The sequence below is a fragment of the Cricetulus griseus genome (genome assembly GCF_003668045.3).
Source record: "Cricetulus griseus strain 17A/GY chromosome 1 unlocalized genomic scaffold, alternate assembly CriGri-PICRH-1.0 chr1_0, whole genome shotgun sequence".
In the NCBI taxonomy this organism is placed as follows: Eukaryota; Metazoa; Chordata; class Mammalia; order Rodentia; family Cricetidae; genus Cricetulus; species Cricetulus griseus.
Window position 1 is genome coordinate 197079454 of NW_023276806.1, and position 12858 is coordinate 197092311.

A 12858-nucleotide genomic window follows, 5' to 3' on the forward strand; every position below is an offset into this window, starting at 1 on the left:
ATCTCATTATGTAACAATTTGAGACCTAATCAAAATGATTCATTAATTTTACAGGTTCTCCTTAAGTTATTCTTTTAGGAGGCCCATCCGACTAAAATACCTCAGTCTCTAACAAATGCCAGCATCAATCCTTGAGTACACTGTCAGTGATACCCACTACCTTCCATGTACCTGGTTTTCATGTGAACATTTAAAAATTAGGGTTGTTTGTAGGACTCATTTCCTGTCCATTTCTACAAAGGTGAAACTAAAATAATAGAAAGGAGGTACAGGCAAAGCATGAGAAATCCATTAGTTAGAGCTTATTGAAGTTCTTAACACTGCTTTCCTAACTTCTGTCTCTCAGGCATGTACAGAGGTGGCTATGACTTGCTGGTGCGATCAAGGCTGGCCTTAGCAGATGGAGTGACCATGCAGGTGACTGTGAGAAGCAAAGAGAAAACACCTGTGGATGTTATCTTGGCTTCTGTAGGATAAGTTCTTGCTGGGAAAGGTGATGTGGCTATGCTCACCCTATTCGTGGTTTTTAGGCCAATGGCATGAATTTTCCAGAATCACACTTGTCCAATGTTTGGCCCTGAGCCAGCAGATCAAGCAAATGTTTATCTTTTGTGCATGGACTTCAGTGTGTTTCTTCCCTTCTCATTGTCTCACTTGCTCAGCTTTGCTATGACAATGCAGCTTTGAGTGATCTTGAAAACCAGAATCTATGTATGCTATTCTACAGCTGCTTGGCTTCATTATATGCTTTTATTTCATGTATGAAAACTCTAGGCAATGTTGGAAAATCTTATCCCAGAAGGGTGGAGGGGGAGGGGAAGCCGGAATCCATTTTTGTCACAGTTTGTTTTTATTAATAGAAAATAAACACTCATTCATTCCAGTTTCAAAGTTGCTATACTTGAAATTCCTAATTTTTAAAAAATGAATTTAAAATAATCAATAATGCTGCTTTAACTAAGACAGTTAAAACTGTGGCTTAAAAAGTATTCAGCACCATTTGCTCTTAGGTCTTTCAACATTTGTTCTTAAGCATTTGTTCTTAAGCATTTGTTCTTAAGCATCTGCCTGTCTGTCAGTACAGGAGTTGCTGAGTTACATGAGAAAGCCTTTTTGAACAGCCAGTGGGATAGATGCTAAGCAGCCATCCTAAGAGGAGTCAGTGGACATCTGGCTGTTATAGTGGCCCCTCCTCTCCCCTTCAGCTCTGGAGGAACATACACCTAAGCACTGATGCGAGGAGGCAGGCTGTTATTTACTGTTCAGCTTGGACTTTTTAGCCAGGAACAGTAAATCTCTGGCACAGATGCAACTGGTTAATACTTTGTGGTTTAGGAAATTCTGTAAATAATTTGAATCTGTTTATTCACAAATTATATGTGTGATGGCAGTCTCTACTCTAGCAAGTAAGGGCCAACTGTTTTAATACCCTTATAAAATACATACACAGGTATGCAAATCAGCTGTAAAAGCATATTCAGAATGCTGTATCATTTATGCCAATGATGACTATCTTGGTTTGATGCGTCTTTGCGTGGGGAAAGCAGTGCTGGGGGCTGAACCCAAGGGCATTAGCTTGGTAGGCAGGTGCTCTACCATGAGCTACATTCCCAGCCCCTAAGCCAATGGTCTACTTCAACAAAATGTCTGTAATTAGAAGCAGCTGATGAAATAAATGTAAGGTGTGACATGATACCCTTCTCATAAGCCGTGCTGTACAGAGAGCAAGCTTGTAGGGAACATCAGCAAGCTCCTTCCTCACTCTTTACTACAGGGTTCTCATTAGGGTTGGGCCAGAAGTTAGCATTTCTAAATATTTCAGCAAAGTCTACAAAATCGAGGGTGGGTTTGTTTGTTTTGTTGTTTTTAGTGTTTAAGAATGTCCAATGCTGCCTTTCTGGTGTAATTGAGAAGTGTTATTCATCAGAATGTTCTAATAACACAATACAGTAGCAGATCTATATACTTGATCAGATGTCACAGCAATGAGGGGAGGATTATCATGTCACCCTTAGAGAATGAGAGATGGATGGATCATCATGTCATCCTTAGCGTTTCTACTGCCTATTTCCTATAGTTTGTTCACCAATGTGAATAAAATGGATTTTTATGAAAGAATAGTACTTGATTGCCAGGACCTCTTTTGGGCATTTCTAAGTGGAATACACACAGATACGAGAATGGGGGAGGTAATTAATACAGGGAAGCTACTACTCTTTCCAGCTCAGAAGGAGTTGATGAAGCCCATGTATGCATTCAAGAAGCCCATGGGATCCTCTAGCTGTGGGTAGTGGCTAATGTGGTCATCCAGAATCGACACTGTGGACCGCGGCAGCGTTTTCCTAGTGGAAGAGAATAGCATGGAGGTGAACTTAAGGCTGGAGGATGAGAGGATATAAGCCATGGGAAGCCCCATAAATGCCCCTGTAGACATACCACATTGGAAGAAGCCAACAAAGAGCTTATTAATCTCCTACTTGGGAACTATACCTTAGCCAGATAAACTTGCCAGTTCCACTTAGACTGGTTTCAATTGTTCAGAACACAACAGACAACATCTTGCAAATACAACACGTCTGTAACAGTCCTCAAAACATGACTTTCAGCTCCTTAGAGAAGCATCAACAGGTGGCTCACTCAGCAACTCACTGCCCAAGCAAAGATAAACAAAGAACCTTCCTTAATCTCATGAGGAGGTTGTTTAAAATTTTAACCAAGCTGTTGATTGCCAGATTGTATCTACTGGGGCACATGAAGGTATGGAACACTCTTACATGGTAGTCAAGACTTCATATTCCAGCACCTTCTGAATAAGTACCCTGAGGGAGCAACAACCAATGAGAAAGCATTTTTCATAGTTAGCTGTTCATAACTGCTCAATAAAGTCTGCTCAGTTGAGGTCAGTGAACTGGCTTTACAGTCAGACTAACACATTTCTTACGACGTTTGGTTCACGTGAAGTTTTTCCCCTTTCCTTTCTACCAAGGAATATGATAACCATAGAGCACAGTGAGAACAGGATGTACGAATCCAGAGAGTCTGTAACCACATCTCTTGGATCTTTCCACTTTGAGAATAAGAGTTCTGATCCCTAACTGGTCTAGCTATTGTATGTTTCCAGTGAGGTCAGAGGCAATAGCTAGTGCCAACAACGCTGTCAGGATGAAATACTAAGAGAAGGAAGGCCTCTGAGGAGGACTCACCTGTACAGCTCCAGAAACTCTGGGTAGGGGTTTATAGGATCCAATGGCCCATAGATAAAGTGAACTAGGAAAGAGAAGAGGAAGGAATTTCTAATAGCTCACAGCTATGCTTCCTGTTGCTACCCTAAAATTAACCTCCCTCCCTTTATTTAAAAAAGAAATTCTGTGAATAAAAATTTTTATGAAAGAAAACATTCTTATTAGGTGAGCTATAAAGACCATCTAGAACAAGCCAGTCAGGCTTCTACATAGACCTGTGTGGTCCCTTCGTGCTCTTCTGTACCCTGAATCCAAAGGAGTAAGCTCACTTTGAAGACCTGCCTTCTACAAATGTAGGTAGAATCATCATTCTTTGAAGTTCCCTCTGTTGGGACTGACCTCTGACATCTTGATCACTAGCATGTGAGGCACGAGGACAGAGCACTGACTTGTGACCTTTGTTAATGACCTTGCTAGCTTTCTGTCCCAAGAGTTCCATATTTACAATGGCAGGCAAGCCATACTAGCTCCATCTGTACTGGAGCCCATGAGTGGTAATTATGTTAAGTCACTATTTATTTCCCAAGGGTCCCTGTCAAGAAGTGACAGAAAACTACACAGATACTCACTGGGGATGCTCACAGAAGTAAGTGCTCCCACCCAGCGTCTTCTGAATTTCTTTCGTTGATTGATGTACTGTAAAAGACTACAGCACAAGTGAGTCAGCAGGAGCAGAGCAAGAACTATTTCTTATCAGTGCAATTTCAAGTCCACAGAGCCACAGAAAAGCATCTTCATGTAGAAGCCTCAGGTCCCAGGAATGGCCTATTTCATCCCTTTATGTTAACTAGTGTGTGGACACAACACTGACTATCAACATAAGCACTAATGGTTCTTTGCATTTATTAAGCAGGGAATGAGATCTTTAGAAGATTACAGTTGGCTTGGAGTGTATATGACTTAAAACCTGGGTCTAAGAATCCAGTTTTGACTCTACTACTACTCACCAGTTCTGTGAGTTCTTTCTGTGAAACTAAGATCAAACTACAGAATCTCTGAGTTGATAGCCACCTCTAAAAATGCAAGTGTAGAAGTTTATGGGATCAGGGCTTTATCACTGTACTTCAAATGACCATGGAGTGGAGAACTCTTCCTGTAATGGAAGATGCCAACAACCACACTGCAGCCCGTGCGGCATTCTGACTGCTCTCCCTAACTCCAGGGCAGTTAGTAAGGCAAACTATGAGAATAATTTTTTTAAAAGAAAGGCATGTTTGTTTTTCCATTTGATATCTGTGGGTTAGACTAGGGAAGGAGGAATGCCTCTCATACAGAGTTCACAGCAAAGCCAGCAGTTAGAACACTGGGAGTCACAGACCTAGCTGGCGAAAGGTAAGGCCTCATCTCAAGGAAGGATGCATATATTCAATCTCCCTCTCCAAGGGAACAGCTACAGCCTCACCTAAGCCAGAGCTTTGCTCCTCAAGCTCTGTTGCTGTTGGAGAAACAGACAAAGGAAGAGCTGTGTATTTAAGAGAGACGTTAGGCTCCTTTCAAAGCTAGGACTGCAACATTGTGAAACATTTTAATATTAACCAAAAGTCTAAAGAAGGATATTATGCCAAAGTCACTGAGTCTTTCCATGTAAATGAGCACTAAGATTTGCAACTATTTATCTATACTTTGTGCCCAAATGCTTTAGGAGTAAGGCTCACCCTGTGCTTGATTTCTTTGTTGGGAAACAGACCTGGACTGTTTCAAGTTTGTCTCATCATCCCTAGGCAGCCTTCTTGTGACAGGGAGTAAGCCAGCAAGGAGCAGGACATGATCCTACACCTGCCCTGCACTCCAAGAGCTGCATTGGGGCCCAGAGCAAGGCTCCTGTCTTACCTGTCGATGACCAAGTTCCCGTCGTTGTTGCGGATCCCAGCCCACATGTCCCACAGCTCACTCTCACTGGGTCGAGTATACGGGCCGAAGACTGGAGTAAGACTGCAAGAGTACAAATGCAGAGGGTAAGACAGTGTGGGCGGAGTCGGAGCACCACACAGAACTGGGGTCTCAGAAGGCCATGCTGTCTGACACTTTGTAGATTCAGAAATTCTTTCTAGAAAATCTCCACGCCCAGGCTTGCCTTGGTCCAAGGCTATAAAGCAGCAAGTTTCACTACACTGTTCTCAGCTCATAGACTTCGATGATGACTTACCCTCGAGAGAACACAAAGAAGTTCATGAGCCTTGTAAGGATCGGTGAAAGCACACCTCCATCTTTGAGGAGCTGCAGATAAGAAGTGAAAGGAAAAATCAAGGATCCAGAAAAGGCTGACAACAGATAAAAATGGAACTTAGACAATAGCTTCTTCTTTTAAAAAAAAAAAAAAAAAGTATAATCCCTAAATGTAACTGAAATTAAGTTTAGCCTAGGATCTCAACTTATTCAAATATCATACTTAGGGCACAGATCTTCATATAGTTGTGTTTCTCTAAATATTCATCTCTTATTTCTCATAAGTATTTGGTTTTATATAGGAGAGCCTGCTTTATTTGACTAAGGAGGGAAAAATTCATTTGATTAAAGAAGATTTCAGGGTCATCACTGCAGGTATGGCCCTTAAAAGGTCCCAGGTTTGTTTGATTTTAATGTCACAGACATCTGAACTGAGGAGCTATGCAATGAAGCTGCCAACCTTTTGGAGGAGGAGAGGCCGGTGGGTTTCAGGAAAGATACCTGTGGAAAGAGAGATTTCTTAGTCACTTACCGACAACTCTAAGTTAACAGCGCAACTGTTACCAGAAACTAATTACCTGTCAGCCCTATGTACTGCATGACACCACATATATGTGTATCAGGCTGAGGCATGACTCTACTGCTGATTTCTAAAGATTCTGTTAACAGTCAAATTATAGCACACTGGAACTACTTTCCTCGTTTCAAAGGGACAAAATGCATAAAGTAATTCATGTGCTCTTCCATAATGCATTGATGCTGGGGCCTAAACTCCCTTCAGCATCTCCAATGCTCGGAATACACAGTGGTGTTAATGAACTAGACTGCAAACACATACACATGTATGTCTGTTTTTCAGTCAGTAGGTTCTAGTAAAAGAAAATGGCTTCTTTTCTTTTGCACTGATTAAAAGGACAGACCCACTATTCTTCCAAGCCACCATTAAGACATTCAAAGTGGGGGCATTTGGGCATTTCTGGATTAATGAACTCCTCAATAACAGACAGAAAAATAAATTCCAATTAACACATTCCCAGATGACACCTGGCACTACCACCAAAGAAGAGTTTACTAATGCAGCTTATCAGCCAGATCAACGAAATCACATTTGTAGTAGACCTTTTTTGTTTGTTTTGTTTTTGTTTTGGGGGCAAGGTTTCTCTGTGTAGCCCTAGCTGTCCTGTAACTCATTACATAGATCAGGCTGGCCTTGAACTCAAGAGATCCTCCGCCTCTGCCACCCAAGTGCTGGGATTGAAGACATGTGGCTTCCTTTTATTTTCCGTATGTTTGAAGACATATTCCATAAATGCCATCAACTATCAAAACTATTCATGGCACAACTAAGGTAAGAGATGCCCTATGTCTTGTAGGGGGAAATGCTGGCCACACCCACTTGGGGGCTGGCACAGGTGATGCTGTCCACACCCACTTGAGAGCTGGCACAGGTGACACTGACCACGCACACTTGGGCATGGTCAAAGTGACTTAGCAAAGCTTTAAATATCAGGGGCCCATGCATGCGGCTCTCTTTTCCCTCTCCCGCCTGGCTGAACAGGACTGGCTCCGTCACATGAGTACTTCCTAATAAACCATCTGTTTTCAAACTAGTTCTGACTCCTTGCTATCCACTTTAATGTCTAGTATCTGTTTATAATGTCAGATTACCATTTAGATGTCTTTATGACTTAAAAAGGAGGCTTCTTAGGCTACACCCCACTTTCTACCTACCACCAAGGCAATTACCTCCATTTGACAGACAGAGACTCTTTATGGTAAGCCGTCCAGATCGATTCTGCTTGTACCTGTACAGGGAAAGAAGGAACACACATGTACCTGAACGACTGGCATCCATGCAGGGGACTGTGGACAACCTCCAAAGGTTTGAAGATCCCCAAACAATTCAGTTTACTGTCATCTTAAGCTCCTGACCCCTGTGTTGAGGACAGATGTCTGGTCTCACTGACCTGTACAACAGCTCCTGAGCAACAATATCTCCATAGTCGTGAGACAACAGGTTGATTCTGCGGTTCTGTAGTCCCAGGTGCCGCAGAAGAGACTCTACGATGCTGGCCTGCTCAAATATGGAATACTGATGTGGTCGCTAAAGAAAGAAAAGCCAGAGACACAGCATGAGGTCACCAGAGCCTGATCTGCATTCATACCCATCCCGCCTGTCACTGGGGCCCACCAAGCTACTGCTTACCGGTTTGTCACTGAAGCCAAAGCCTAAGAAATCAAGGGCAATCACTCGCTGAAACCTCAGGGTCAGACCTTCCCAGATCTGTAAGAAAGCAAGAATGATGTACAGTCTGCCCACATACACCACTGTCCTGCCCACAGCAACACACACACACACACACACACACACACACACACACACACACACACACACACACACACACACACACACACACACGCAAACACAAGATTCATGCCTGTATGTCAGCTTGGATAAAGTGAAAAATCTCATGAAACCATCACAGGCCTGGGTGATCCCCTGGGAAAGGGTGTAAGGTCTAGCTTTTAGTATATTGAGAGCATAACGCCAGCCTTTAACTTGGCAATGGTCCTTTCTGAATGACCAATTTTTTTTACTCCCTTATAGCACATGAAAAGCAAGTTTACACTTAATGAGATTTTATCAAGCAGTTCAAATATGCAAGAGTCTTCTAGGGCTGACCAAAAAAAAAAACCCATAAAATTCTAGAGTTTGAGTATTTCTTAGGACATAGCCAGACCTAGTAACCAAACTTCATTACCTTGTACCAATCGTAGCTGGATGTCGGAAAGCCATGTAAAAGCACAACTATCTCGGGGCTTCCAACCACGCCCAGGGAGTCTAGAAGGAGAAGGAGGAGAAATCAGGCAAATTCCCTGCCAAGTAGCAACCAAGACACCAAAATCTAATTCAGTAAAAAGGATCAGACCAAATTAATGACATTAAAGTGCTACTCTTTAAAATGCAAGTATACAATACTTTAGATGAGGGACTTTCTCTTAACCTGTACTTTAAATTGTAAATGGCACACTTTACATGAAAATTCTCAAAACAGTTTGCTTATTATCATTTAAATGTTTTTAGAGAGATAATCCCATATTTTAGTTATTAATATTAAAATGTAAATTATTTTTCATTTAGTAAAAAGTAAACCAGTTAATAAAAAATAAAACCAATTAAAATGTTATAATCACAACAAACTAAAAGATTTTTTATACCTTATCACTACTTTATCACATTTCTCTATGATCTGACATTTCTTACCACTGGGAGCAACTGAGTTTATGATACTTGTCCAGTACTAGTAGATGATAACAAACTTACAAAATTGTATCAGTTACAAAAAAACAGGCTATTAGTGGCACAAACTTTTTTCTATATGTGATATCAAATTATTCAAACAATAGAATACCTTGCCACAGTACTGGATTTTAAATTAATACTGCCAGTGGTGTAAAATTTTGGTAATACGTTTTCAAAAAACATTTAATTAGAAGCAGTTAAAAATAGCATGTACTGAAGAATCTACACAAATAATATGTAACACTAAATACTCATTCTGGGAAAGCGCCAACAAGCCAACATTAAGAAAATCTCATACTTACTTGACTGTGTATAGCAAATGAGAGGAGGTCAGGAGCAATAATGAAAAACGGTTTACGAAAAACAAACATTTTTCGTTATTGCTCTTGACCCCCGCCCAAAAGAAATCTTTTCCAATCTGTTTCTCAGTTTCTTCACCTAGAAAATGAGATTAATGGCACCTATCTCCAAGTGCTGTTGTAAAAAATTAAGTGAAAAATGAAGATAATGAAGGTAAAACTTTAACAATGCCTTGAATATCATTAAGTAACAGCCATATTAATTCCCAGTAAATCTTCTCAGGGTTAGATACATATAACAAATCATGAAAAATGGTAAAATGACATAAGGGAACGGGTGGGGTGGGGGGAACAAAGGTATATATAGGTCTCCAAATATCATACATGTTACCTAGCACTAGGGGCGCTCTAGAGAAAACTAACGTCAAATACAAATGGGGCTGGAAGAAACTTCCTACACACGCACAATTCCACCCCCACCCTCACCCCTGGCCCCTCCCTGAGCCCCACCCCACCCCTCGCTCTATTGCTGAGTCCCCTGCACTCAGAAAACTGAAGGGAAAATTGGTCCATTATTTCAGGTACACCTTACACAATCAGGATTACTCCCAGAGACCAAGGGACACAAAGTAAGTGCCTCAGCTGGTACCTACGTGACCTTAGGGTTCTCCAATAGTGCAGTTCTCACCTTGGTAGAAGATGCGCAGTCCCTTGTAGGTGAAGAACTTGCCGGAAGTCTTCCATGCGTGCAGAGCAGGGGAGAGCTGAGGGGGCGGGATGTGCAGGTAGGCAGCCAGCAAGGGCACAGCCAGGAGCCCCACTTGGACCCACCACTCCCTCATCCTGTGGGGAAAGCAGGCAAGGTAACATTGTACACGTCCAAAAATCAAAACGGAACATGGGTGGGAAACTTTGGCTCTATGAGGTAAATACGGCCATGGCAGAAAAGTTTACCAAGAAAATATGACGTCTCTACCCTTGGGCAGTCACCGGACTTGCTCACCACCATTCTGTCCGTGTGTGATCTTCAAGCATATATGTGACATATTACATGTCCTTAAGCAGAGAGCTGCTCCTGGTTTTTTTAATACATACTCTCTGGCCAAGTGAAGCCCTATTTGGCACTACTGTCTGGATTTGGGCCAAGAAACTGGCAAGGAGAGGCCGAAAGCAAGACGGCCACGGCGCTTCACATCCCAGTAAGCAGCTTTGCCCTGACCCTGAATACCTAATCTCTTAGAAGTCTAGGCAGCAGATTATATTTTTGCTTTCTTAGCAGACTCTTGAGGTGGTTCCCCCCCTTTTTTTTTAAATTAAGACCCCGCCCACACACCTAGCATTTAGGACTTGGTTTTGACTGTGGGAAAAAAAGCACGCATTTGTGCCCCCAGCTTGCCAGGCCAGGATTTATACGGTCTAGATCAATTTATCTACACTGGAGGCAAGAATTAAAGCAGCATTGGAAACCACTTCCTCTGTCTATTTGTGACTTGCCATGGTCACCAAGGAAAGGGTTCTCTAAACAAAATGGGATAATGCCTCCTAAACTAAAACCAGCGGTGTCACGAAGATAGCTACAAGTAAAACAAATTAATTGCTGGAGTCCTGGTGGGACGTGGGCTGGTTGGCTCAACGTAAGAACGCCCTATGGCGCCTTAACCTGCAATCTCGAGAAATTGGCTGGGGGAGGGAGGCTAAATAACAATAAACCTAACATAGTGGGTGGCAAAAAAAAAAAAAAAAAAGACACCTCTCGGGAAACCTCAACTCCCTGCCTGAACTTTAGACTGCGCTTGGAGTCTTTTTTTTTTTTTTTTTTTCCCTTCTGTTTAACCCTCCAAAGTCTCTGTGCAATGAACAGTCACAATGGCTTGGTTCTACCTTTCAAGGCAATACTAGAAATGACTGGAAAAGTGCCAAGACAGGATGGTTTTATCGCAGTCTGTGATCCGCTAACGGGCTTTACCGCCAAACCTCCTTGAAAGGCAAATAACAAAAGCGTTAGGTTTAGGTTTTTTTTTTAAATATATCATTATTATTATTCATTTTTGATTGTTTGGTTGTTTTCCTCAGAGCCCATTCAGTCTCGTTACCTGTTCATACATTTTCACGCAGCCTCTGGGGCATCCATAGCAGGTCTCAGACTGAATCTGCAGTGACTCAGCAGAACACCGGGAGGGGCGCCTACAGCAGAGCGAACAGGGGCTTCCCGCTCGCCTGCCCGCCCGCCCGCTGGGGAACAGAGGTGCCACACCCACGCTCTCCACAGTACGTGGTGCACCTCCTCCACCCAGGAAAGGGGGGGCAACCCCCCAGGGAGCCGTTTTCAGTCTTAGTTACCTTAGAAAAAATACCCCCCCGCAACATTTTACGATTTTTAGTAGTCAAGCAGTCTGGCAATCAGGCGAAAGGTTTAAACAAATATTTTTTAAGTCAAATTCCCATTATTTGATGGCGCCATGGTTTAGATTAAAAATTCATCACACCCCCATAACAAACTTTATGTGCCTTGATTTCTTATTTCTGTAAATGATGGAAAAACACATTTATCTAATACCACCCGACCACTTCTCGGCGAGAAGAACTGCGTAGTGAACCCCAAAGACCGAAGCAAACGTTTTTCATAACATTTTCACAGTCTGGTGATGTCCCCGGGATCCCGAGGGTTCCCATTTCTGGCTTCGGAACCACACTTACTGCCTCATTTCTGGCTTCGGAACCACACTTACTGCTGCGGTCACACGCCGCGCACGGCCAAGGTCCGGTCACACCTATGCGGTAACCACGACAGCGCGATGCCAGATCCTGGACATCTTAAACTGCGCCACGGCAATCTTGGCTCCTCGACTCCTAAATCACACCCCGGGGTCTAAAAACCCCCAGTCACGCCACAACAACGACCAGCTCTACAAATCTTAAGACGCACCGGGGCGTTACCGAGGTTCGCCCATCTTCAATTACGCCACCACCACCACCACCGCCTCTAAATCACGCCACAGCAAAGACCCTGACGAAAAGCCCTATTTTGCACCAGGGTTATTAATCCCGAGACCTTAACACGCCTAATTCTCACGCAGCGGACCCCGGGTTTGTAAAAAAATCACCAGCCAGGGCGATCCCGAGTTCGGGCCGAGCGACCACCTTTCATTTCAGCCCGGGCAGCACGGCCACCTTTTGGGGAGGGTTTTGCGGTCCCGGGCAGCTCCGGGGTGGGGGTGGCAGCGGCACCCACACCGAGTCGGGCCGGCCACACCCCCTCGCGGCTCAGCCAGCAGCACCCACCTGCGCAAGCGGTCTCGGCGCACCACGGCCGCATTATCCCATGCCGCGCGCCGCAGGGTTGCGGCTCACAGGGCGCGCCGAGGCGCCCGCGACCGTACAGTATCGGAGGTGGCGTCGGCGCAGCCCCCGGTCCGCGCAGGGCGGCCCGGGCAGCGGCGGCGGCAGAGACGGCGAGCAGTGAGCAGCCTCTCGGGCGAGCCTGCGGCACTGCGCCGGTCGGTCGGCGAGGCGCGGCTGCCGCAGAGAGGAGGGCTGCTCCACCAGCGAAGTCGCACCGGGATGTGCTGGTGGCCGCAGCAGAGCGGAGCGAGCGGGCGCCGACTTTTAGAGCCTTCCGAGCCCCGCCCCTGGCCCGCCCACCGTGCTGCAGTGTCCCTCCCTCTCGCTCCCGCCGCAGAGCCCCTCCCCACCTCTGCAGAGAAGGGGGGGCCTCTCTCGTGGGCGCCTCCCGGGAAATCAACCCCCTCTTTCTTCGCAGATCTCTAATTCTGAACCCTACATTTTGATGAAAAAAAGAAAAAAAAAAACCCTTTCCCGTGTGATAACGCCTCAAGCAAAAGATGGC

The 12858-nt window shown here is 44.3% G+C and overlaps 2 protein-coding genes across 3 annotated transcripts in view; one reads left to right on the forward strand and one right to left on the reverse strand.

Annotated features, from left to right (window-relative positions):
• Window positions 1-1693, forward strand: part of Copg2 (COPI coat complex subunit gamma 2) — a 114947-nt gene extending 113254 nt beyond the window's left edge. For both annotated transcript variants that reach the window (XM_027391601.2, XM_027391600.2), the window contains exon 24: window positions 347-1693. In XM_027391601.2, coding sequence (XP_027247402.1) covers window positions 347-477 — 131 coding nt within the window. In that variant the 3' untranslated portion in view covers window positions 478-1693. The remainder of the gene's footprint in view (window positions 1-346) is intronic.
• A 531-nt stretch (window positions 1694-2224) lies between these two features.
• Window positions 2225-9853, reverse strand: Mest. Its single transcript, XM_035450686.1, has 11 exons — window positions 9700-9853; window positions 8171-8250; window positions 7615-7692; window positions 7376-7512; window positions 7155-7213; window positions 5869-5909; window positions 5389-5459; window positions 5073-5174; window positions 3812-3888; window positions 3204-3267; window positions 2225-2342 (listed from the first exon to the last, which is right to left on the reverse strand). Exons 1-11 carry the CDS (start codon window positions 9851-9853, stop codon window positions 2225-2227), a joined length of 981 nt encoding a protein of 326 aa, XP_035306577.1.
• Between the last annotated feature and the right edge of the window lie 3005 nt (window positions 9854-12858).

Bases quoted from the DNA above. Each gene is read 5' to 3' on its own strand.
- Mest (XM_035450686.1), bottom strand. From the start codon at position 9,853: ATGAGGGAGTGGTGGGTCCAAGTGGGGCTCCTGGCTGTGCCCTTGCTG. The intron at 5,460-5,868 runs GTTGGCAGCTTC...TCTTATCTGCAG, and splicing joins GGCCTCTCCTCCTCCAAAAG to CTCCTCAAAGATGGAGGTGT. The intron at 3,889-5,072 runs GTAAGACAGGAG...CTTGTGCTGTAG, and splicing joins GGGAACTTGGTCATCGACAG to TCTTTTACAGTACATCAATC.